Genomic DNA, 27,449 nt, shown 5'->3' on the forward strand with positions numbered 1-27,449 from the left:
AGTGAAGACTTTCCAGGCGCAGATCCATGGTCTTGCAAGACTAGCCTTTACTTTTACATTACCAGTTTGTATATTAGTACTGTACACTGTGTTGAAACATCAGTGCATTAAGAAAACTTTCCATTAGACTGACAACACAATATATCCCATAATTCTATAATTGCAATAATAATCCCAACTTTCACTTGTGTTCCAAGAGACCATCCTCTTTATCTTTCATTTAAAAAATACTTAAACATTGGGTTCATAGAATTGTATGCAATCCAAATTGTTTATATTCAAATTCATTCCTATTTTGTGGTCCTTTCTCATTTAATTGCAGTTTAAGAGCCTTTGATTGAGGTAGGACTGTTCACTCACATCTTCCTATACTCCTCCTGATCATCATCATTATGTGCCATGTCATATTATTTAGGCGATCATGGTTACCATGACTGCTCTGGCAAATTTTTCTACAGAAGTGGTTTGTCATTGCCTCCTTCATTACAAGAAGGGTGACCCCAACCATTATCAATACTTGCCAGAGATTTGCCTGCCTGGCATCAGTGGTCACATACCAGGACTTGCAGTATGCACTAGCTGCTCATACAACCATCCACCTCCTGCTCCCATGGCTTCACATGACTCTGATCGGGTGACTAAGCTAGTGCTACACCTTGCCCAAGGGTGACCTGCAGACTAGCAGAGGGAAGTGGAGCCTTACACCTCCTTTGGTAGATATGCACGTCCACCCCCCCCCACCCAACAAAAAAGATCTTTAAGAACCATCTTTTTTTTAAAAAAAACTGCACAATTTAATCAAACTGGAATAATGGGAGATGCATAGTCACTTACATTAATTTTCAACTATATTCTCCTGTCATTTCCACTAACTCTATAAATATCTTATGAATCAGATTAACTTAAGATAGGAAAGGTATTTTTAGAACATTGATTATTTATCCATACTTATATTGTTAAGACTATGATATCCATATCCTCCTGCATCAGTTGATTTTCTAACTCGAGGAGAAGTACTGCAAGACTTCCAAGATAAACTTAGCAGTCAGTTCAGTTTAGCCTGCCGTTGTCCAATGAAGTCTACCTGGAAGGAGAACATCCTTACTCACAGGCTGCCACATGATCATGTGCAAAGAAACCAAAATGTATTTAAGTGCAGGAGACAAAAGATTATTCTTGCAAATCAAAACAATTTGGCACATTAAAACTTCACATCATCTCTGTTGGGCTTATAGAGTTATCCTGTGTATTTATTGCTGCTGTGACATGAGCAATAAAATTTTCATCCACATCTGGATATTCCTATCATTATCATATTAAGTCTACTTTTATGTGTGTCAGTACATTGCAAGTCAACTCAGCTATTCATGGGTCATGTATCTAGTTCCTGCCTGTTGCAAGACACACAAAACAAGCAAAGGACAAGAAGCAAACTTTTTGTATATGACTGCTTCAGTGCATGAATAAAATTCATGTAAATACCACAGAGGCAAGCTAATATAGGCCCATTTGCTATTAAAGCAATAGCAGCAATAATTTTTTTTTCCAAACATGCAGAGGTATGCAACGAAAACAGGACAAATCAGCACACTTGAATTAAAGCAAACTCCAGAGCATGTTGTTAGCAGGCTACAAATGTCTGTTAGTCACAGCTTGCAAACAACATCTATATTTAAATCAGGACTATGAGAAATGAAGAAATAAAAGCTTAACTGAATCCATCTTTTGATTTATTTATTGCAGAGAAATTACTGAACAAACATTTAATAACATCAGTTCATCTACCAAGCAAATTGCAAAAATATGTAATTGTTACAGCAGTAACATTTTTGAATTATGCTAATAGTGAAAAAAAATTCTAAAGTTACATCTTACCAGTTCCATTAAAAAACAATTTTGGCATATAAAGTACAGAACTGTGCTCAAAATCACCATGTTTACTCTGAGCTAAATGGTATTCAACTAGGTAAATACAAATTACAATATTTTGTTTAAATAAACAAGTTACTAGTCACCAGAAAGTTTCAAAGGGATAATAATTTCAAAATTCCTCTTTTCAACCTTGTATATTGTTTTGGGAGTGCAAGTCACAAACAATGCATTAAATGTACAGCAGAGCAAAGCATACTGTAGTTTTGCAAATACTCTACACGAGTACTTCTATAACTTTGTCTTAAATGAAAACAAAATTTAGTATGAAACTATTAATAGGAAATTGCTAATCGAAACAAATTTGTAAAAGTGCTCACTTACTTCATTGCAGTATATGTCCCCTTATATTTTTTTGAATTTTAACTTAAGTGCAATATTACAGTTAATACTCGCAGTTATTTTCAAGATTTATTTATCTCTGTAGTACAACAGATATAATTTTAATGGCTCTGGTAAAGGCAGGCTCAAGATCTTTTCTCGAAGCAGATATAATGGAGGGTCTGGTTTAAAGTCGCAGTACTCTTTTTCATCATCATCTCGCTTAGCATCCTCCAAGTTCTCATTGTTATTGTTGTTGTCAAAAGGATTTGATATTCGACTTGCAAAGACCTGCTTATCAACCAACACAATTGCATCCATTCGTCTCTTGCGGATCCGCCTTCGTTTAAATCTGAATGGAACCTTTGGAGGAACTCTGTTATTTGCCTTGTCCTGATTTATTGTGTTTTTTATAGTCCGACGAATGCAGATCCGAGTTAATTCTTGGAGGCTTCCAACACTAACTGAAGCTGTGGAATCACAAATTTTTTTAACAATTCACATTTTTTATATAAACACCTACTGGTATACATTAAAACTTAATCAGCTATTAAAACAATTAACTTTTTGAGAACAAAAGATTATAGAGTGAGAAGGTGTTTGCTTCACTTTGAATTGTATTTTTACTTAATGCTATGAAGTCTGCATAAAGGCAGAACCAAAATGTTTTCTTGTTATCAAAAATATGTTTTTCGGTTTGTTGTGTAAGAGAACTTGAAAACATACCTGAACTAAATAACAAATCTAATAAATATATTCCAAATCAGGACTGATTTTATTAAGAGTAAATAAAGTATTTCCCATTTCATTGACCAGTGTAAATAAAGAACAAGTAGTTGTCTACAGTAGTTGAAATAAAATGCATTAGTATTTTAAAATAGAGGTTTAGATCACGATTTTTAAAAAAAGTTAAAGGAACTAATGGAAATGGCAAGATAATGAAACCAAATGTGACCATCAGCACATTATCTGGCCTCTTCAGAAATAATATATCTACAACATTTTACTGAAAAATCTTTTAAGTACTGCATAGTTAAAGGATCTCCAAAAAGCAGAGGAGCCAAAAGAAACACCACTTTTAAAAAATGTATGTTATTCAGGTTTCTCAACGCAACTGCCTCAATCAGCTTCCAGAGATTGGCAAGTAAACCGTTCTGCGATACATTCCCAGAATGATCACAGCATGGAAGATCATCATTTCAGGTTCTCTCCCCACAGCCCCACAAATTCTTTCCTTTCAGATACTTATACGGCTTATTTTGAATGTTGGATCTACTGCCACTAATATCCAGCAGTACACTCCAAGTCTCAGCTGTTTGCAATGTTAAAAAAAATCCTCACGTCATTTTTGGATCTGCTGCTATCACCTTCACTGTATCCCAATTCTCTATTCTGCCATCAATGGGAGAAAAAAAAAATCTCTATTCCCATCACTGGTTCACAATCTCTTACTATTATGCAACACTACTTTTGTAACATTTGCCACTTTAACAAATCTGACAGAAGTTCATCAACCTGAAACTAACTATTTCACTCTGCAAATACTGCAGACTGCTGAATACTTCCAGCATTTGCAGTTTTCTATGTTTAAATTCACAGTTTCTCCATATATCTGTCACTGATGTTCATGTTGCAATGCTTTTAAAATTATTATCCACGTTTCAATCATTTTCATATTATCTCTAACCCCTCCTATATCCACCATTTGTCTTACATTCTCTCTCCCTCCCTTCTAGATGTCCCCCACACCACAATGCTATCATTTGGTGCTGTACTTCCTAACCCCCTCCAACACTGACCAACAGTTTACCCACTCATTTGGCTTGATGCCCTTTTCTCACTCTCTCAGTTATATCAATGATCAATGCCTTAGAATGTTTTCTGCATGAAAACAATGAGAAATAAATGCAAGTTGCTATTATGACTCACTGCAACAAAGCTAAGCTGCCAGAGGAAAATAGATATAACATTATAATTCCATACAATATAACTAGCACCTTCTCACTTTCTTTCCAGCTAATAATTAGCAACACGTAGTGCAAACATATTACTCTCCCCCTAAAAGAAAGAAATTGATTGAACCTGTAGTGTTTAAATGTAGAATTCTGTTCTAAACAAAGAATTGCAATACAAATGTCATCAAGCCTTCAGGTAAATAAATGTTTTAAAACCAAATACATCTGTTAAGATTAATTTTATTTATGAGTCTAAATCATATTATGAAGTGACTATTTGGAGAGATTGATTTTACTTTGTGGCTATGTCTTTTAAAAATAAATTATTGGTATCTCAGAAACTTAAGGCAGTAAGCCATCTGATCCTTTGTGTTCACAGCAGATGAAAAACTATGCTGTCTAATCCTAATCTCCAAGGTTACTGTTTGCAAAATGTTATAAAATTAATATGTTTGCACTGTACGACATTACAACCACATCTATATATTTGCATAAGCAAGGCTAAAGTATTAAAATACTCCCAATATATACATACAGTGGCATGCAAAAGTTTGGGCACCCCGGTCAAAATTTCTGTTACTGTGAATAGCTAAGCGAGTAAAAGATGAACTGATTTCCAAAAAGAATAAAGTTAAAGATGACACATTTCTTTAATATTTTAAGTAAGAAAACTTTTTTACTTCCATCTTTTATAGTTTCAAAATAACAAAAAGGGAAAAGGTCCCGAAGCAAAAGTTTGGGCACCCTGCATGGCAGTACTTAGTAACACGCCCTTTGGCAAGTATCACAGCTTGTAAACGCTTTTTGTAGCCAGCTAAGAGTCTTTCAATTCTTACTTGGGGGATTTTCACCCATTATTCCTTGCAAAAGGCTTCTAGTTCTGTGAGATTATTGGACCGTATTGCATGTACTGCTCTTTTGAGGTCAATCCACAGATTCTCGATGATGTTTATGTCGGGGACAGTGAGGGCCATGGCAAAACCTTCAGCTTGCGCCTCTTGAGGTGTGTTTTGGTTCATTATACTGTTGTAGAAGCCATCCTCTTTTCATCTTCGGCTTTTTTACAGATGGTGTGATGTTAGCTTCCAGAATTTGTTGGTATTTAACTGAATTCATTCTTTCCTCTACCAGTAAATGTTCCTCGTGCCACTGGCTGCAACACAAGCCCAAAGCATGATCAATCCAACCCCATGCTTAACAGTTGGAGAGGAGTTCTTTTCATGAAATTCTGCACCCTTTCTTCTCCAAACATACCTCTGCTTATTGTGTCCAAAATGTTCTATTTTAACTTCATCAGTCCACAGGACTTGTTTCCAAAATGCATCAGGCTTGTTTAGATGTTCCTTTGCAAACTTCTGACACTGTATTTTGTGGTGAGGATGCGGGAAAGGTTTTCTTCTGATGACTCTTCCATGAAGGTCATATTTGTGCAGGTGTTGCTACGCAGTGGAACAGTACACCATCACTCCAGAGTCTGCTAAACCTTTCTGGAGGTCTTTTGCAGTCAAATGGGGGTTCTGATATGCCTTTCTAGCATTCCTTTGAGCAGTTCTCTTGAAAAGTTTTCTAGGTCTTCCAAACCTCAACTTGACCTCCACCATTCCTGTTAACTGCCATTTCATAATTCCATTACAAACATCTCTAAAAAAGCCGAAGATGAAGAGGATGGCTTCTACAACAGGATAATGAACCTAAACACACCTCAAAATCTACAATGGACTACCTCAAGAGGCGCAAGCTGAAGGTTTTGCCATGGTCCTCACAGTCCCCTGACCTAAACATCATCCAGAATCTGTGGATTGATCTCAAAAGAGCAGTGCATGCAAGACGGCCCAGAATCTCACAGAACTAGAAGCCTCTTGCAAGGAAGAATGGGCGAAAATCCCCCAAACAAGAATTGAAAGACTCTTAGCTGGCTACAAAAAGTGTTTACAAGCTGTGGTACTTGCCAAAGGGGGTGCTACTAAGTACCGCCATGCAGGGTGCCTAAACTTTTGCTTCGGGCCCTTTTCCTTTTGTGTTATTTTGAAACTGTAAAAGATGGAAATAAAAAAGTTTTCTTGCTTAAAATATTAAAGAAATGTGTCATCTTTAACTTTATGCCTTTTGGAAATCAGTTCATCTTTTACTCGCTTAGCTATTCACAGTAACAGAAATTTTGACCAGGGTTGCCCAAACTTTTGCATGTCATTGTAGGTAGGTTTAGAATGTGTTTCTTGAAGAACTATGCAATTCTTTGTTAGTACAACTCAAAACAGGAAATGAGTCATGACAGCATTCTCATCCACATCCACTGAAAACACACTTTAGGTTCTGCTCAGTATCTTTACAGATCAAGACTGGACATTAAAGGCTACTTTTGCTAGGAATGAACACACGAGTGAACAAACTAAAAGTATTTATACTAATTACTAATAATGTGTGGCTGATGGTCAGAATGGATTAATTGGACCACATAGCCTATTGCCATGCTATATAACTCTGTGAGATATTAAAATCAGGACAATATTTTGTTGCATTTTCTAAGTGCTCAATGCAATTACAGTAGACTCAGTGAACATTCAAGGTGGTCCATGAGATACCATACGAGGGAGTTTGCATTGTTTAATGTTGACTTTGAATATTGTGAAGTCTGATTGTGACTGGTCAACAGTAACCCTTAAAATGCTGCCAGTGGGAAATCAGCAATTGCAATGTCAAAGTATGAACAAATGAAGATGATCACGGCCTGGTCTTTGCATGGATTGAAAATCATTTGTTATATCTACTAGCAAGGGTTCAAGGGCATGTTATTGGGGAGATGCAGAGAGAAATATTATAAATATCATAAATTATATACAAAAAATAGAAATAAGTGCAGATTAAACTATTGGCCTTCACAACTAAAAGTATGTAATCATTATCATTGCCAAATATGATGAAAGGTCTTTGATCTAAAATATTAACACTGTTCCTCTTCCCATTGATGTGGTGTGACCTGCTCAATATTTCCAGCATTTTCTGTTTTTATTTTAGATTTCCAGCATCTGTATGTTTTTTCATATTTCATTAGTTGTAATCCTCTCTCCATGTTACTAAGATACTAACTAAACTTCAACCATAAGCATAGTCACAATCAACCTACATGAATGTGCAACTACTCATTACAAGAATATTCAGATAGTTGCTGCATTTGAAAGTAATTCATGTAACAATACCATTCTAGTATAATTAATTAACATGCACATTTGCTATTATACAAAGCACAATTAGACTTTGTGAAATCTGTGAACGTCAAACATAACTGCTCAGGACTCACATTAAATTGGAAAGTTTGTTGCTCTATAACCACATATGCTACTAAAACTCAAGTAGCTCCCAGCTACACAGGCCCCAGGCAAACTGGCATTTTGTCAAGTTAAACTGCAAACCAGATCTCCTCAGTCTATAAATATATGTATAATGTCATTTATACGATCAGAAGTCTTCCAAATGGTAGAAAATACTTTGAACTTAAAGCCATTGAGGTTCAGTGCAATACAGAAAAGAGTTTTCGTTAAGTAATCCTGAATTTAAATACAAATGCTCTTCAAATATCAAAGATCGCAGTAAACCCTTAAAAAAGTGACTTTAAAAGCCTTTATTTAAAAAAGTATAATACAAATTCATTATAAAGCATAGAAAACTATAGATTGTTGTCCTGTTGTACTTACTTACATCGATTTTTGCCAAGCTTCTGACTCCATTCACCGAGGTAAAATGCTGAAAATCCTGAAAGCCAGGCTGTCTACTGAGCGCAATAGAGTTAAGCTATACCAAAACCATGGCGGAAGTTGTATCACCAGACAGAGAAACAGCAGTGTTCGAGCTCCTAGCTGGTCTGCTGCAAGGAGACATTCTGACACCCTACATCTTTATAATCATCCTTGATTACGCTCTACGTCAAGCTACCAAAGATCATGACAAGCTTGGTTTTCCCATAAAACCAGGACAAACCAAAGGGTCAGACCAGTTACGCTCACAGATCTCGATTTTGCAGATGACATAGTCTTGCTCTCTGACCAGATGGAGGAAGAACAGCAGCTACCGACAAAAGTGGAAATTGAGTGCAATAAAGTTAGACTTCACCTAAACACTACGAAGACAGAGTACATGGCATTTAACTGCGATGAAGGTACTCTCAAGACCATAAAGGATGATACCATTAAGAAAGTCTTTGACTACAAGTACCTTGGGTCAAAAGTGATGAGTTCGGAGAAGGACATGAAGATACGGAAGGTGCTGGCGTGGAGGGCTATGAACAACGTGAAGGAAATCTGGAAGTCAAACCTGACCAGAGGGCTTAAAAAGAGGATCTTCATAGCAGTCATACAGTTCATTCTCACGTACGGATGCGAGACGTGGACACTCAACAAGACTATGCAAAAGTCTCTAGATGGTTGCTATACACGAATGCTCCGGACGGCTCTTGATGTGAGTTGGCAACAACACGTGACAAACGTCAAGCTCTATGATGACCTACCGATGCTCACCACTAAAATCGAGGTGAGAAGGCTGCAACTAGTGGGGCACTGTCTACGCCACCCCGAGTTATCTGCCAGCCTAGTCATCATATGGAAGCCCAAGCATGGGAGGATGAACCCTGGGCGCCCTCCCAAGACTATGGTCAACACGCTCCTAGGAGACAGCGGCACGGCTAACGTAGATAAACTGAACACACTGATGAGGGAGAGGGAGAAGTGGAGAGTCCGTCATCGTGCCCAACGCCAGCCCCCTAGGCCTGAGTCAACGTAGTAGTAGTAGTAGTTGTCCTGTTGGAAAAAAACGTCTAGGAAAAAGATTTCTTATATATAAGGGATCTTAACCTACAACATAAAAACATTAATCTCAATCACAGAATTAAAAATAAGTCAATTGCCATTCTTAAACCACAGGCAGATCACTTCAACATTCCAATTTGTGACTCTTGCATTCCCTTTGCTCACTTGCAATCAACGTATGGTGTTTATAAAAAATAAACAGGATATAGTTATATGTTACAGAAGATCACTTTTGACACGATGGGTAGCTGGTAAGAGCAAATGTACGCCAGCAAGAGCAATTTCCAGCAGTCCCAGTGGTGAGATGTGCTTCCATTGTCTCCACCGTACACAATAACAACAGTGTGACTCCTTCAACTACCCCCACTGGACTTTCTCCTCTTACCCTCACCTCCCTCACCCCCAACTGTCCCATGATCCCTGCAATCCCTTCTTAGACACTTGATCAATTCAGTCCCTTATACCAAATAGGAGCTGGGAGCAGATATCTGACCCAAAATATTATACCTATCAAAATAGGTACCAAGGAAGCAAAGAGAAGGAAAGGGTTTGAGATTTGAGCCAGACAACATGGAGGTCCAAATTTCAAATAAGATGGGAACATTTTAGAATCGGGTAGAGGAAGAGTCTGGTCTAAGCCAATCAAATTGGGAAGGTTAAGGAGCGTATATTGCAGCTTGGCAGTCAAGTGCAATTCTGCTGTTACATTATATGTTTTGTAAACTCTGAATTCTCTTTTCATAATTGATTGGCACTTTTATTTGTTATTCTAAAATATATTTCCCATCAGCATGATTTTCTGTAAAATTTCTATCAGGACCCCAAAATTACAAAACCCCAAAAGAAATATGGGCAACCCCTAAAAAAAGTGATAAGATGTAAACTACCATTTTTATTTATTGTTAATCCTACAGCATATATATTTTTTTATTTTCTACAGCATATTTTATTTATTTATTCATTAATCCTACAGCATATGTTTGACAACACTAGCTACTTACTGGGGAATGTGAACAAAGAAAAATGGCTAGATAAAAGCACCAATTCAGTTACTAGAAAATTAACATTTTCACCAAATACAAAAGACTATCAATAGACGCATCAGTCTAATAAAACTTACGCAATTGAACTGTTCGTACTTTTCCGCCATCTGCACTACACGGCTGGATTAGCGGAGCAAAGGAAACAGCCAGAATTTTTTCTGTTTCCCAAGTATTCAATCCTGTACGCATTATTTTAGTTAGCTGCAACAAAGAATCCAGAAATATGTTTATCTTCAGTTTTAAATTAACATTAAGAGAGGAAATTTTCAAAGAGCAAGTCCCAAGCAATTAAAATGAACAAAATCATAGATGAGGGAACTTTGTTTGTGTAATGTATTTCATTCACTATAAACAACTTCTTTAATATTGAGGGCGTTCTGCAAGGAAACTTTCTATTCTTGGGTTTCTATGTTGTTAGCTAATCTAAACTTAAGCTTTATGACACCTTTATTTATATCATATGACCATTCATAGTACATAATGGGAACTCAGGTGTCTCCAAAAGGACAAAGTAGAGATTTGGGTGGTCAGTTCTTCTGTGAAAATAGAAATGGAGGTGGGAAAGTTGAACTGAGACATGGTGACAGGAAACAACAAACTAAAGCAAGCTGCAAGTACAGAAGCAATAAGGAGGATGTCTGAGTAATTGATCATTTGAGTAATGGCAAGCAGAATTTATCGTTACAAGTGTGAAGCAATGCACTGTGAGGGAACCAATAAGGGTAGGACATACCAATGACAGGTAGGACTCTAGACTGAGGATAACAAGGATCTCAATGTGCAAGTCCATCACTGAAGATGGCAGAAAGACTACTTCTTTATAGTCAGGCATACAATACAAACTCTAGGTAGAACTCTATAAAAATTTGGTTAGGCAACAGACTGCAAACCATATACAGTTTTGGCCACCATATTACAGGAAGAATGCGATTGCATTGGAAAGGGTGCAGAAAGGATTTACTATGACTTGCTTGGAATGGAGTGTCTTAGTTGTGCATTTTGGAGCAGAGCAAGGGTGGGGGGGGGGGGGGGGGGAGGATAGTGGGAGGTGCCTGATAGAGAGAGCCAGAATTCAAAAGGCATAGGTAGGAAACTTTTCACCAGAAAAAAAAGGGTCTGTAGACTTAGTGTAGGGAGTTTAAAGAGATACGAGGAAGAATTGTTTCCATGCAGCGAATGGTCAGAAACTGTAATGTACTGTCCGACTAGGTGGTGGGAGCAGGCACTCTCAAAATTCCAGTATCTGTACTTGAATCACCAAGGCTACAGACCAAGTGCTGGAAAATGGGATTAGTATCGATAGCCACTTGATGGTCAGTCAGCATGGATATGAACTGAAGGTCTGAAGCACTCTAAATTTAGCTTCATGAGGTGCTAAATACGGTAAGGAAACAGATGCCCATAAATAGCCTGCAATCATTGTCAAAGGACAGAGACAGAGACAAAATTTTCATGTAATGATTCATAAGAAAAAAAATCTATACATTTATAACTCTGTGGTCCAGAATCATCATGAGCAGTGAGAGGTTGGTTGAGGCATACAACAGAGAACAAATCTTTTGGTCCACTAAGTACATACTGAACTTCAAACAGCTCATTTAGACCAATTCAACAATAATTCAATTTTAATTCACCACACTTCAAGACTCCCTCAGATTCTAGCACTCACCTAATCAGGAGCAATTTACAGTGCCTAATTAATCTACCAACTCATAGCATGGGAGAAAATTGGAGCACCTGGAAGAACCCTACATGATCACAAGACCATGTACAAACTCTACAAAAACAACACCTGAAGTCAGGATGAAACCCAGATTGCTACACCTACAAGATAGCATCTCTACCAGCTGCTCCATTGTGCCATTTCATTGAAGACTTGAGTGAGATTGATATAGTCCAGGAAGAAAGATGTTATGCTAATCATTTCCATATCTGTATTACATGATGAATGACTGAGGGAATAAATAGATTTATCAGAGAATAGAGCAACAAACACTAAATAACTGGGAATGTGTAGATGCAACTATTACTTAGGAAGAAAGGGGATGGGATGTATAACAATTTACTTCGTTGAACCAAGGCAAAAGATAACTGGAGTTGAAAAAATGAGATAACTGTGATCATGTGGATAAAGTTACAAATGGCAAGATTAAAAATTATACAAATCCTGAATGCATAACATTATTAGCTTGAATTACTCCAAATTTATACTTACTTTCTCTTCCAATGGCATGACAAGAATTCCGCCAACTTTTATGAGATTTTTCATATACTCTTCATGATCTTTTTGAACGCCTGCCCCACAATAGACTCTGTCATACTGTCGACTATCTGATGCAATCTCTAGACAGTTACCCACCACAAAGGATGGCTCACAGAATTCAAACCTAAATTTATAAAATCACATTACAAATATGAGAAAATTCTTTTAGTTCAGTTTATCTTGATAATAATCAATGTTCTTGGATTAACAAGCTATAGTTTGTTTGATACTATATGTGAATCTTTGGCTTTCATGCACAAGTTATTTGAAAGGGAGTGTAGATGAACTATGATCAGAAGATAATAAAGTAAGCAAGTGCAGAAAAAATGGCTCACGTGTACATAGAGGAAGTGAACACAAATGCAAACAATTGTAACGATTATTCTGTTGTGTACATATCCAAATTATCTTTACTGAAAAATAAGCTCACCAGTGAAAGAGCTAAATAGGACTGTCATATTTTAGAAGGCAAAGAAAACCAAAAATAATATTCTACATAAAGAAATTGATTTTGTCAAAAGCTGTAAACAAATGTACTGTAGGCAGAGGAAAAGATTTTAAAATGGCTCAGCGCAATCTCACTATGCAAAAAATTGCAAAACTAGAATTGCATATTCCATAAGACTCAGGAATAGAATTAGGCCATTCAGTCCATTGAGTCTTCTCCACTATTCCATCATGGCTGATCCCGAATCCCACGACACCTCATACACCTGCCTTCTTGCCATATCCTTTGATGCCCTGATTGATCAGGAAATGATCAACTTCTGCTTTAAATATATCCATGGACTTGTCTGTGGCAGAACATTCCACAGGTTCACTACACTCTGGCTAAAGAAATTCCTCCTTCCCTCTGTTCTAAAAGGTCGCTCCTCAATTTTGAGGCTGTGCCCTCTAGTTCTGGATACCCCCACCAGAGGAAACATTCTCTCCACATCCACCCAACCTAGTCCTTTCAACATTTGGTAGGTTTCAATGAGGTTTCACTCTTCTAAATTCCAGTGAGTACAGGCCCAAAGCTGCCAAACACTCCTCACATGTTAACCCTTTCATTCCTGGAATCATCTTCATGAACATCCTCTGAACCCTTTCCAATGACAACATATTCTTTTTGAGATATGGGCCCAAAACTGTTGACAATACTCTAAGTGCAGCCTGATTAGTGTCTTATAAAGGTTCAGCATTATCTCCTTGCTTTTATATTCTAGTCCCCTTGAAATAAATGCCAACATTGCATTTGCTTTCTTTACCACACACTCAACCTGCAAATAAACCTTCTGGGAGTCTTACATGAGGACTCCTAAGTCCCCCTGCACCTCTGCTGTTTGAACTTTCTCCCATTTAGATCACAGCCCGCATTATTGTTTTCAAATGTTTTCATTGTGAAGAAACATCAGCTTAACCACAACCGACAAGGGTTCTTTTTTCTTTTCTTTCTTATAGCATAATGAATGTCAAATGAATGTATGTATAGTAAACAAGCAAAAAGCAAAGGAAACCCTACCACCCTGTCTCCTTTCCCCTTCCCAGCCCTACTCTCCCCTCACTCTCCCCTATGTGCCGTTCAGGTCCTACTGCCCCCCACACTTAGTTCAGCTGTCGGTCTCTTCTAAATACACCAATAATGGCTGCCAGATTTTTTCAAATTCCTTGAGTCTGTCCTTGATTATGTATCTTATCCTCTCTAGATGCAGACTATCCATTAATGCAGCCAGCCATTGTCTGAGTGATGGAGTTTCCTCCTTTTTCCAGAACATCAGTATGACTTTCTAACCATTAAGTATGCCATAGGTCAGGAGTTGTTGCTGGGTAGCCTGGAATTTATTTGACCTTGTAGAAGTTCCAAAAATTTTTTAAATGAGGTCTGGTATTATCTGAACCTTTAGTACCTTCGATAGGACCTCAAATATTTGCTTCCAATATTCTTGTATCCTGGGACATAAAGCATAACTATGTAACAAATTTGCCTCCGGGGACTTTCATTTCTCACACATTGGGGACACCTCTGGGAATATTTTAGGTGAATCCGTACTTTTGAGTAATGTAGTCTATGTAGAATTTTAAATTGTATTAAACAATGACTCCACATTATTGTTCCTTCTACCAAAATGCGTTATCATACATTTCCCAACACTACATTCCAATTGCCACTTTTTGCTCATTCTTCCAATTTGCTAAGTCCTGCTGCAATCACATTGCTTCCTCAGCACTACCTACCCTTCCACCTATCTTTGTATCATCTGCAAACTTTGCCACAAAGCCATTAATTCCATTATCCAAATCACTGACAATGTGAAAAGCAGCAGTCCCAATCGTGACCCCTGAGGAACACCACTAGTCACTAGCTGCCAACCAGAAAAGGCCTCTTTTACTCCCACTTGCTGCCTCCTGGGTGTTAGCCATTCCTCTATCCTTGCTAATATCTTTCCTGTAATCCCATAGGATTTTATCTTATTAAGCAGCCTCATGTATGGCATCTTATCAAATGCCTTCTGAAAATCCAACTAATTGACATCCACTGCCTCTCCTTTGTTACTTCCTTGAAGAACTCTAACAGATTTGTCAGGCAAGATTTCCCTTTACAGAAACTATGCTGACTGACTTATTTTATCATTAGCCTCCAAGTACCCCGAAACCTCATCCTTAATAATAGACTCCAATACTTTCTCAACCACTAAGGTTAGGTTAACTGGCCTATAATTTCCTTTCTTCTGCCTTCCTTGAGTGAAGTGACATTTGCAATCTTCCAGTCCTCTGGGACCATGACAGAATCAAGTGATTCTTGAAAGATCATGATCAATGCATCCATCACTTCTTCAGCAATCTCTCTCAGATCTCTGGGGATGTAGTCCATCTGGTCCAGGTGACTTATCCACTTTAAGACCTTTCATTTTGTCTAGCACTTTTTCCCCTTTGTATTAGCAATGGCACTCACTCCTGCTCCCTGAATACTCATGAACCTCTAGCACACTGCTAGTGTCTTCCATACGAGGACAGATGCAAAGTACTCATTAAGTTCATCTGTCATTTCTTTGTTCCCCCCCCGCCGCCCCAAGCATAATTCCCAGTGGTCCAATATTAACTCTTACTCCTTATATAACTGAAAAAACTTTTGGTATCCTGCTTTATATTATTGGTTAATTTGTCCTCATCTTTTCCTTTCTTTTAGCTTTTTTAGTTGCCTTTTCTGGGAAACTTTTAAAATCCAAATCATCCAACTCCCCACTCACTTTTGCAACCATATATGTCCTTTCCTTGGCTTTTATGCAGTCCTTAATTTCACTTGTCAGCCACGGTTGCCTACTCCTGCCATTTGAGAACTTCCTCTGTGGGACATACCTACCTGTGCCTATCTGTTCATTAAATAAGAATGTCCTCAGAGCAGATGTGATGCAACACAAAAAGAAATCACAAAAAAAAATTAAAGTGAAATTGTGAAAGTTCCATTACTTAATGAATTAACAACACACAGCTATAACCTTTGTAACACACACAAAATACTGGAGAAACTCAACAGGCTAAGTAGCATGTATGAAGGGAAATGAGCAGTTGACATTTTGGGTCAAGACTCTTCTGTGTTCAGCACTTTGTGTGTGTTGTTTAAGACAGTCAGCAAATGCAGAATCTCATATCATCCTAATCTTTATAATAATGGAAGCACAAGGCAGTTTAAAATAATTTACTGCAAGCAAGATCCAATGGAGTATGGATTACATTGCAAATGGCGAGATGCAAATGGCAATGAAGCCAGATAAAATCAGAATGCTCAAGGATAAAGGTAAGCACTGATTTGTTGGTGTCTTTCTGTATTATTAAAGGATCTAAGTAAACAGTTAGAAAACAATTCCAATGCAGAATCAGCTCCATATGTGAAACTTTGTTCTATAAACAGCTCTTACCCAATTTATATTTGAAGATAGGAGGAGAGCACAAGATTATTTGTTTCCAATTGCATTACAACCTGACAATTATGCACATACTACTTATTAGCCTATTTTGCCAGTGTTCAGTGGAAAAAATATTGCTCGAGCCCACATTAGGAAATGCTTTTAATTGCCTGTGCCACAGATTGGAATTATATTTAAGCAGGAGCAAAACTAAACACCCTGAATACCATATTCAGTTTTGGTTGTTCCCTTAAAGATTATTTTGAAGTATTTTTTTGGAAGCACAGCACCACTGAATGGAATTATTCGTAAAATAACAGCGGTATAAAAATATTCCAGTGAAAGGAATAGAAAATATTCAGGCACTTCTAACCCCAGCTCTGGCTAGACATGACTTCTCCTGTTTCTGACCCCAACTCCTACCACAGTCCCAAAGCCATTCCATAGTCCGAATCGCCAGATTTTGCTGTACATCCCCTTACACTCTGGACGCTGGCTCTCAGTGCAGACCAACAAGCATGACGTCAAACAATCAGATGCCAAATATTCAAAATTTTGGATTGGCCACCAATAAGAATGAACATTCAGGCTTATATATAAACGTTATAAATATTGGATGTAAAAATTGGATTTGCAATTATTTCCATGGCAAAGTCAGCACAAAAACATGGATTGCTACCTTGCACAACAGGTATTTTCAAACATTCAATACCATTTGAAATTGGTCTGAATTAATCAATACAATTTGTGAAATTTTCATTGTTAAAACAAGCAGCTTCACTTTTAACGCTGATTCATTCTTAATATCTAATCAATTAGAAATGTTTAGCTCATGGTCTAGAGTACTCACTTATCAAAGCTATCGCTATTCTTGATGAAGTTCTCAAGCTTTTGGTTGGCATATTCGACAACATCAACATGAAGCTCTATTCCATGATTTATTCCAAAGGGCCCTGTAGGCAGAGGATTAAGTTAATAGAAGGAATGCAGTCTGGAATGGAAATTAGTTTGCTTAAACTCCAGGACTTTCTTGTGTCAGCAGTCAAAGAACTGTAAAATAATATGAGAGAGAATACAAAATGCAATGGTATATGCTTACTAGCCATAATACAATTATCTACAGTTACAACAGCTGCAATAGTTAACTACTAGAAGTAATATAAATGAAAATGCTGCTTCACAAGTGAAATCAGGGAAGGTTAACAACAGGTAGTCAACACTGCCCAAAGCATCACCAGCACCAGCCTACCCAGCATCAAGGATATGTATACAGAAAGGTGCCAGAAAAGGGTCATTACCATCCTGAAGGATCCCACCCACCCTGCTTATGGACTGTTAGTTCGGCTTCCATCAGGGAGGAGGTTACAGAACATCCACAACAGGACCATCTGACTCAAAAGCAGTTATGATCCCCAAGCAGTATGGCTGATTCACACTTCCACCCACTAACCCAACCCTCCATAATCCCAACGACATTTACTTTATCTTGTCCAGTCAGTCACCTTAAGTACAGACACTTCTGTGCCAAGTGTCACTTTATGGACTTACAACAAATGCATATAAGCTATCTTAAGTATTTATATTTATAGTGTTTTTTTTTTATTACTGTGTTCCTCATCTTGGTGTGTTTTTTTTTGGTGCTGCATCAGAACCAAGTACCAATTATTTTGTTCTCCTTTACACTTGTGTGCTGGAAATGACATTAAGCAATCCTGAATGCCTGTCTAAATTGATTTATCCAAATGTTAACCATAATGACTTCCAGCTGTCCATCACTACAACTAACTTATTGATATGAATTGTAAGTTTCGTCACATATTAACCAAAGGTTTAAATGCAAACAAGAACTATGGCAAAGGCAGATTATAATGCAATACAGATAATATTTAATCCAAGTTGCAAACTGGTCTTATGAAAGTTCTACATAATCTACCCAATCCTTGCAGTAGCATGTTGAAAAACACCCAAAATGTGACAAATAAAATGTACTGGGCAAATTTTTGGCAAGTCGCTAATAGAAATTTCTCTTAGCTCCTTAACTTCAAAGAACAAAGAACAACTTAAGTTCATTCAGGACCTTTAACATTGGAAAAACATGCCGAGGTGTTTCACATAAATATATTTCCAGCAAGATCTTACATAACTATACACCGTATTTTTGTAAGTTGACTGAAAAATTCATACATCCAACTAAAGAAAAAAGAGAACAAGAAAGTCAATTTAAAAAATTTAAGAACAAATCATGTCTTAGCTACCAACTGTGGAACAATAAAGGAAAAGGGTAAAATATAACAAAATGGAAATGCAGAAATCAAGAGGCACCAGCCCTGATGGGTTGCAGAAATTTGGAAGTTAGAGAGAAATGGAGCGAGGAATTTGAGGAACACGACTGAGACTTTTAAAGTGAAAACACTGCCAGTCCAGGAACCAATATAGATCAATAAGCATAGGCCTCAAAAGTAAACAGGACTTAATGTTCAGCTTTTAGACCCAGGTTTGTTGATAAATAAAGTCTTACCTACCATATTACGATTTGGTCGTCTTAAGAATACACTCAACAGGATTTTAGAAAATTCAAGTTAATTAAAAGGTGTTAAGAGTATATACTTAAGACTGCAATTAATTGCTTGTTACTCTGAAACATCAGTTTTTTAAAACTACGGTCTTGTTTTTAAAATAGTTTTTAGTATATGACTGTAATTAATTGAAGCCTTGAACTATAACATGTTGGCTCACCTAAAATTAAGCCAACCATTGTACTCAAATATCCGGTGCCACTTCCAAGGTTCAAAAAGGACAATCCTGGCTGTAGGTCCAGTGCTTCCATTACTTCAGAGTAGATGCAAGGTGCAGACAAATGGATATTACCATTTTTCCAAGCCAAATCTTTATAGGCATTATCCTTGTAAATTTCCAAGTAATAATCTGCACGATCTATGGCTCGGAAAGCTTGTTCTACTACCTCTGTACGGATATAGTGTGCTTCTTTCAGATTGTCAATTAAATCATCATTGTCTTCACCAGCACTCACAGCGCCTCCCATCTTTTTCAGCTGTTAAAACTGAATTCAAAGACATTGTTAAATACTACAGAGGACCAAAAACCTCAAGTCAACAATACATTAATATTGAGTAAGACTATTGACATTAATGAAGTTAAATATTACACTTTAAATTGGTATATGCTAATACATTCTTCTGCTACCACCAAAATAATGTTATAATTGCTTATGCAAATCTTCACTTTTCTACGATATTTTTCTGTACTAACCTAGCAAAGTATTATATTGAGCACTCTTTCCATCATAGTTATTTTCAAGTAGCTGTGCTAATAAAATTTTCAATTTGTATGAAATACACACATGGCAGGGTTTATAAACCACATGGAGAGGTAAGACAGAGCTTGATTTCACAAACATTGGCTTGACAGGTGATTGCCAGCTAAAAATCCAGCATCTTCCTACTGCAATGAATTTTCCTTGGGTGAAAATGAACTGCTAGCACACAAAGATGGTCTGCATAATCAAAAAACATCCAAAAATGATTACTACCAATCAAAAAGTAACATTCTGAGCTTTACATGTTTATTGAAGAGTGAGCTAGTAGTATTGGAATACAAACCACTCCCTTATCCAATTAATTACCAGAGATGGGGTAACAAATCAACAGGACCATTGTCAATGACTTTAGACTCCAATCATATTATAAAATTTTTGAACTATTATCACCATCAACAGTAGCTTATTCTGAACAATTTCGCTTTGCAGAATTTCTATACACCTACACAAGAAAAAAGCATTTTAATATACTTAATTATTTCCTGAGTCTATAAAATATCTTTGTATTGTTTCAAATGCTACGAAAAGCAAAGAACTTAAAACATACTTATGCAGTCTCATCAGCTTAATGGACAGGACCTTTCTTTGTATATTTATGGATCAGATGCCATTAGATCTAATACCTCACTCTAAAGCAAGTCAGCTGACCTTGGGAAATCCTGATCTTCAACCCTAGTTTATTGAATCCTGATGAATGGTCTTAGTCAGAAACGTTAACAATATATTCACTTCCTTATATGCTGCTTGACTTGCTGAGTTGTGCGTGTGTCTGTCTGTCTTATTATTCAATGACACTAAACAGCTCAGTTTTGTGCATGGTTAAAAGAGTCAAGTTGTTTGGATACCTTACAAAGACAAGTAACTGCTTAAACTTTCTGCTATTAGAAGGATAGACTGCAGTTTTGTAATTATGCCAATAGTTGGTTCCTTCAGGAAACAGGAGAGGCAGCAAAACTAAAAATAGAAATCCTCTGTGCATTTACATCAGAGAAATAAACACTGCAACTCTCCCATTGTAACCACCTATTCACATTGTTGCAAATTGGCTAATCATGATACAGGTACAAGGTTAGCCAATGCTCCTGCACAGTAATTCTAAACTTCACAATTCATTCCTTTTCTTTTCCAAACAAGTCTCTTTCCAACACCCGCCAAAAACACCACTCTTCAACCAGTCAACCCACGTGCCCTGCCTAATTCTTTCCTGTCCATTACTATTTGACGCCTCTTCAACATTTGCTACTTGGTTCTGGTGGCTTATACCAAACAGCTTTCCTTCAAACCAGTAGCCAATCTCTGTCACATTGTGTCTAATAATTACATAATATTATTTCAGTTAATCCTTGTAGCATTTCTTAGAGGTATTTGAAAATGATTAGCAGGGCCCAAGTAAAAACAAGAGAACTTTTGATCAGCAAACCTATAAAGTCTTTGAAAAAAAATAATCCAAGCAAGTAGATGATTACAACATGTATCAAATATTTTAACTGAAGAAGCCACGAAATTCAAAAAAATAATGCCTGAAGAGTGGTGAAGGCATACAATATACAGAAAACAAAATGAAATATGAAGGTAAGCTAGCCAATAAAAGTTTTTTTCAGATATATTAAGCATAAAAGAGGCAAGTGTGGGTATCACACTACTAGAAAATGGCAGTGGAGAGGTAGCAATTGGGGGAACAAAGAAATGGCAGATGAAATCAGTAAGTATTTTGTGTCAGTCTTCTGTGGAAGACACCAGAAGTATACCAGAAATTCAAGTGTAGAAGGTAGATAAGTCACCTGTACCAGATGAAATAAATCCCAGGGTTCTTAAAGAGGTAGGTGAAAAGATTATGGAGGATTCAGTTGCAATCTTTCAAGAATTGCTAGCTTCTGCAATCTCCCTCTTCAGTGAGGGAGACAAAAGGCAGGAAATTGTCAGCCAGTTAGCCTGACTTCAGCAGTTGGCAAGGTGTTAAGAGTTCATTGTTAAAAATGAGGTTTCAGAATGCTTGGAGGCACATGATAAAATAGGCTGAGATCAACATGGTTTCCTTAAGGGGATAGCTTGCCTGACAAATCTGTTAATAATTCTTTGAGGAAGTTACAAGCAGGATAGTGAAGAGTCAGCAGAGGTTGTTTACTTTAAAAGTGGCAGATGGAATACAGTCTAGGAAAGTGTATCATCAGGAAATTGTGGTAAAAGGAATAAACAGAGAGAAATTCAGAAATCGAAGGTGCAGGGAGACTTAGGAGTCCTAGTGGAGGGTTTCCTAAAGGTTAACTTGCAGGTTGAGTCGGTAGTAAGAAAGGCAAATGCAATGTTAGTATTCATTTTGAGAGAGTTAGAATATAAAGCAAGGATTGCTCAGACTGCATTTGGAATATTGTGAGCAGTTTTGGACCCTTGTCTAAGAAAGAATGCTCTGCCATTGGAGAGGGTCTCAAGTGGGGGGGGGGGGGTTATGAGAATGATCCCAGAAATGAAGGAGCACTTGATGGCTCTGGGCTATGTAGTTGCTGGAGCTTAGAAGAATATGGGTGATCTCATTAGGTCGCTCAATACTTGATGGGCTTCAGGGAGAGTGGACAAGGAGAGGATGTTTCCTATAATGGAAGAGTCTAGGACCAGACAGCACAACCTCAGAATATCAGGACTTTCCTTTAGAACAGTGATGAGAAGGAATTTCTTTAGCCAGAGGGGTGGTGAATTGGTGGAACGCATTGCCAAAAATGTCTGTGGAGGCCAAGTCATTAATATATTTGGAGGTTGATAAGGTTTTGATTACTAACAGCATCAAAGCCTATGGGGAAAAGGCAGAAGAATGTGGTTGAAAGGGATAATAAATCAGTCATGATCAAAGGATGGTGCAGACTAGATGGGCAGAATGGCTTAATTCTGCTCCTATGTCTTAAGGTCTAAATGATAATCATTTTGCAATGCTGTTGAAACCAAAGACAAACTTAAACATTCAGTCTACATATAAAAGCTACTTGTGTGATTCCAACTGGAGCACATACAAGACTGCATGAATGCATGCCAAAGCAAATCTCATTTTTAAACCACACCACCAACTGCAATTACATTTTCAATATTGGATGCCCAGTTATAATTTGAAATCCACCAAAACAGCAAGCAGAATTTAAAAGCAATAGATCTCCCCTTAAATAAAATGTTAATTTTAAAATGTAGTACTTAATTTCCAGAGTGACAGGCAAAGAAAGACATTAGAAATCACCCACTTTTCATTAATAACCTACTTGAGAGAATCCAATTTGTCGTATGTTGTTATCATGGAAAAGCACAGGGATTGAAAATATTCTGTAGTCTGTCCAGCCAGTCTCAAACTTTATGAACCATCCTTTCCCCTCAAATATCAACATAATTCTCATTCAAATCTACGACAGATATGCTTTCCCTGACTTGCAAGAAAAAACTATTATCAGTGCATTAACGTGTGTAAAAAGCGTGTTAACTCTAAACTACTCGTGTTCTCTTACTCCTAAGTTCCCACATGCTCTTGAGTATGATAATATCAAACGTATCGTCGAGGCAAGTTATACATTTAAGAATCTGGAGCCCGTAAAGTAACCAATATCATATCTTGCAATATCTTCGACTAGCTCGAATGCCGAAAACTACATAAATAGTTTATCAGTGCTTCCTGATCTGCCTTCAGTTACCTTGCTGTATCGGGACAATGAATAAGCGCAGGTTTTTAGGTGATTCCAGTAGCACTGTATTTAACATTTGTGGTTAAAACTGAACCCGCTACTGCCCCGCCTGGCCTGTTGGTGGCGCTGTACCTCGCCTGTCTCGAGCTGCAAACATTGAAGCTGCAACACCACACAACGGGAGCGCCGCAACGGCACCGGCCGGGCTTTCACATTTATTTCTTTCCATTTCTCTCCATGTCGCATCGCCGGTGTCGAGGAGACGGCGGGCATAGGCTCGCAGCTTACCACGTCGCGCTGTCTGGGCTCTTTTGTCAAACTGCTGTTCAGCACTCAGCTCACTTCACCATGTAAACACTAAGCAGTGACGGCAGCAGGAAATGCGTCAGTCGCATGCAAATTATAGGGAAAATATATGCTAATAAAAGACGGGGCGTCTGCGCGATGTGACTGCTGTCCATTGGATGGCATGTCCTCTGTACTTCAAAAGTTTCTAATTTCTAAAATTAAAATATTTATACAATTTTAATATACAAACTGGCAAATGACACTTACTGTATGCATGAATCTTCATAAATCCTACCCATATTGTTGATGGTGCTCTCACACAAAATATTTCTCTGATTCTATATTTCAAAACATTGTTGTCATCTCTGTGTTCAGGTTTTGCCTGGAATCAGTTATTTACTTCAGTAAATCTTGTTTGGCTTTGTTGCCAAATACACCATTTTCTGGTATCTTCCAATCCTCCAGAAACTACCTGGTTTCTAGTTCATTGGTACATTGACCATTTTAGGATGCTTGAATGGTTGTTCAGCAAGGACACTCCAATACATCATAGTCATGTCCAGTGTTACCCCTAATTTCTTTTTACAGCTGCACAGACCAACCATTGCTCTTACCAGAACATTTTCACATGGCCTGAAAACTGCGCAACACATTAAATGTTTCATTTTGTATTATGCATGGTATAAATATTCAGAGTGAAAATTGAAAAGTCACATGATTGTGATTTTATGTGCTAATTAAAGGGTATTATGAAATATAGTACAACAAAGGAAATCTTTCACATTTCATAAACTTTTTCTCATCTGTCCTTAATACAAATCCATTGTCCATCAACAATGTACAGATTAATTTCGCAACCAGGTGAAAGATATGCATTGGACCTCATCAGATCATCCAAATGTTCAACTTCTAGTCTGTTTCTGGATTTACATTTGATTGAATTCATAAGACTGAATCCACATTCGCAGTCAGCACTAGAAGCTTGAAATGTTCCAATGATGTCAAAAAGAATTGATAGCTCCTCAAATTCTTTGTTTCTAAGCACGTAGTTCAACATACCAGTGAATGTCTCAATTGAACCAGTCATAACTTTCTCAGAAACGACAAACTTGAAATCATGGTGTTGCTATGAAATTTTTGAGGCAATGCATTCATCATAGTTTATAATGGTAGCTGAGTACTTTTTAATCAATCGTACAACATACTCTTTACCAAATTCAAAACTAGTTACGTTTTCATCAGGGTCAAAAGCTTGTCATTCTCTTAACACATTGACAGAAATTCTATTACTCAAGTGATTACATTTATATTAAATAAATCAAATAATAGGCGCAGTATCGACGTCTGAACTTACATTAAAGATGCAAGCAGATCTTACACTTTGTCACTCCAATTAACAGTATCACTATAATTCAGTGATGGTAACTTGTTAATTTTTGCTTCGAATACTGCAGTGCTTCAATTGTATTCAAACAGTGTTTCTCAAGGAATTTACATAGGGATGCCAGATCTTCTAAAACATCGTTAAGGGCAGTTAATGCTAATCAATATTGTGGATTGGCCAAGATCTTCAGGCAGTAATTGCTGATTGGATTGTTACATTCATTAACTGTCTCTTTGCAATATTGGATTAAAACTTCGTAATTCCTCATTAAAACAGTAATAGCAAAATGTCTTGACAATGATCTTACTCCGTTTAGTAGCCTAAATGACACAAGATCACTTTCTGTGACATTAGCTAATTCTCTTCTTTCTTTTTTTACCCGACAACCTGCTGAACAATGTATATGCTGCTGGTAGCAGTGTTTCTATATCCTGTATAATTGATACTTTTTTCATGTGTCATCTAATCCTCGGTGTTCTCTTTGTGCAATGTAATTTTGCTCAGACAGATGCCATCTAATGTAAGCATCACCATCTTTTGAATATATAAGATTATTGTTGCTATATCTTTTTATTGCTTCAGCAATACTGATACTGCCACATGCAGTTAGTTTCAAAATACCCACAAACACAGACTTATAGAAAGTTGCATTTTCCAGTCAAGACTTAAAATATAAAATTAACATTTTCTGTACAGCAATGTCTACTTTCATCAGCAACTGCTGTATTGAAAGCAGATTTCTGCAGTTCTCCCATTATCTGTTTCTGATGCACAAAGCAGATGTACTCAACAAACTCAAAAGCATAGTTCTTGCTCTGCCAGCTTTTTGGTATATTTACATATTTGGCCATATGTGTATGAATTTCTTGCAAGAATTCATAGAAGCATTAATTTAAATTGCTAAGATGATGCTATCAATTACCACTTTGACCACATTAGAGTTAAACTTGTTTCACATATCTTGTTTTACTCTTGCATCACACTCCTTTGGAGTTTCAGTTAACATCCACAAAATTCCACATGTCTTCTGATTGCATAATTTGATAACTGCATCTGTATGAATTCTCTAGTCAAGATGTCACTTTAAGTTATCTAACTTGTATTCTTTCCATTTTTACTAAACTTACCCCCAACTTTCAATTCCACAAAAATTGTGCATACAACATCATCATTATCTTGATTCTGTCTGTAAATATTGCCAATTTTTTTGTGTTTGATGCTAAGATCAGTATCTACAAGTTGCAAGAGCCATTCTACCTTAAATTTTGTTCAAGCTTTGTTCTTCAAAGCTTTTAACTTTTCTTTCTTTCTTTTTAAATCTTCTTATTGATTTTCCACAATTATAAACAGAATAACATTATTGATACAGAGAGATTGGAATAATCTTATTACCGATAAACATGTACAAAAAACACTTCAAATAATACAGGTGCAATAGACTTCCAAACTCTTAATATAGTTAATCATAGAGAAAAAGGAAATAAAAAGTAAAAAAAATGCAAAGAAAACCCCCCCAAAAAAACAAAAAAAAATTAAATACTAAACCCGATAAGAAAACAAACGGAACAAAACAAGGCTAGACCAATATCTTAAATTGAATACATTCAATAATGTCATCAACTCCGCTCCTCTATTCATATATTTTAAGTTAATAAGAAGGATTCGGAAAAGGTCAAATTACATCATATGAGAATGTTGAATAAATGGTTTCCATGTCTCTTCAAATTTAACTGAAGGATCAAAAATATCACTTATATTTTTTTCTAAATTTAAACATGATATTGTTTGGGAAAACCATTGAAATGTGGTAGGAGGGTTGGTCTCCTTCTAGTTCAATAAAATGGATCTTCTGGCCATTAAAGTAACAAATGTGATCATCTGACAGGCTGAAGTGGATAAAAATCTGTGTTCTGTCTGCTTTTAACTTTTCTTCTGCTTTTCTTTTCAACATCCTTAGGATTCTAAAGTTACAGCTATATAGGACCCTGGTCAGACCCCACTTGGAGTACTGTACTCAGTTCTGTTCACCTCACTGCAGGAAGGATGTGGAAACTATAGAAGGGGTGCAGTGGAGATTTACAAGGATGTTGCCTGGATTGGGGAGCATGCCCTAAGAGAATAGGTTGAGTGAACTCAGCCTTTTCTCCTTGGAGAGACAGAGAATGAGAGGTGACCTGATAGAGGTGGATAAGATGATGAGAGGTGTTAATTGTGTGGATAGTCAGAGACTTTTTCCCAGGGTTGAAATGGCTAACATGAGAGGGCACAGTTTTAAGTTGATTGGAAGTAGGTACAGAAGAGATGTCAGGGGTAACTTTTTTACGCAGAGAGTGGTGAGTGTGTGGAATGGGCCGCCAACAACAGTGGTGGTGGTGGATAAGATTGGGTCTTTTAAGAGACTCCTGGATAGGTACATGGAGCTTAGAAAAATAGAGGGCTATAGGTAACCCTAGTAATATCTAAAGTAAGTATATGTTCGGCACAGCATTGTGGGCTGAAGGGCCTGTGTTGTGCTGTAGGTTTTCTATGTTTCTATGTTTAATAATTGTTATTTGAAAAATTCAGCAAGGTAAGAAAAAATTATATT

At 37.1% G+C, this 27,449-nt stretch overlaps 1 protein-coding gene across 4 annotated transcripts; it reads right to left on the minus strand.

The window, feature by feature from the left end:
- Positions 1–1,728: 1,728 nt before the first annotated feature.
- On the minus strand, positions 1,729–23,566 carry LOC140186810 (protein-L-isoaspartate O-methyltransferase domain-containing protein 2-like). Of its 4 annotated transcripts, none has more exons than XM_072241402.1 (6): positions 23,479–23,566; positions 18,934–19,258; positions 17,048–17,150; positions 12,263–12,434; positions 10,125–10,248; positions 1,729–2,720 (listed from the first exon to the last, which is right to left on the minus strand). In XM_072241402.1, the coding sequence occupies exons 2-6, from the start codon at positions 19,238–19,240 to the stop codon at positions 2,341–2,343; spliced, it is 1,086 nt and encodes a 361-aa protein (XP_072097503.1). In that variant the 5' UTR covers positions 19,241–19,258; positions 23,479–23,566; the 3' UTR covers positions 1,729–2,340. The 4 variants fall into 4 exon arrangements, with proteins under 4 accessions (XP_072097503.1, XP_072097507.1, XP_072097516.1 ...); XM_072241406.1 differs by lacking the exon at positions 23,479–23,566 and adding an exon at positions 23,323–23,410; XM_072241415.1 differs by lacking the exon at positions 23,479–23,566 and adding an exon at positions 23,200–23,308.
- Positions 23,567–27,449: the final 3,883 nt, after the last annotated feature.

The sequence above is a fragment of the Mobula birostris genome, chromosome 2, assembly GCF_030028105.1.
Source record: "Mobula birostris isolate sMobBir1 chromosome 2, sMobBir1.hap1, whole genome shotgun sequence".
NCBI classification, from domain to species: Eukaryota; Metazoa; Chordata; class Chondrichthyes; order Myliobatiformes; family Myliobatidae; genus Mobula; species Mobula birostris.

Bases quoted from the DNA above. Each gene is read 5' to 3' on its own strand.
- LOC140186810 (XM_072241402.1), bottom strand. From the start codon at position 19,240: ATGGGAGGCGCTGTGAGTGCTGGTGAAGACAATGATGATTTAATTGAC. The intron at 17,151-18,933 runs GTGAGCCAACAT...CTCTGCCTACAG, and splicing joins AATGGTTGGCTTAATTTTAG to GGCCCTTTGGAATAAATCAT. The intron at 12,435-17,047 runs GTGAGTACTCTA...TTATAAATTTAG, and splicing joins AATAGCGATAGCTTTGATAA to GTTTGAATTCTGTGAGCCAT.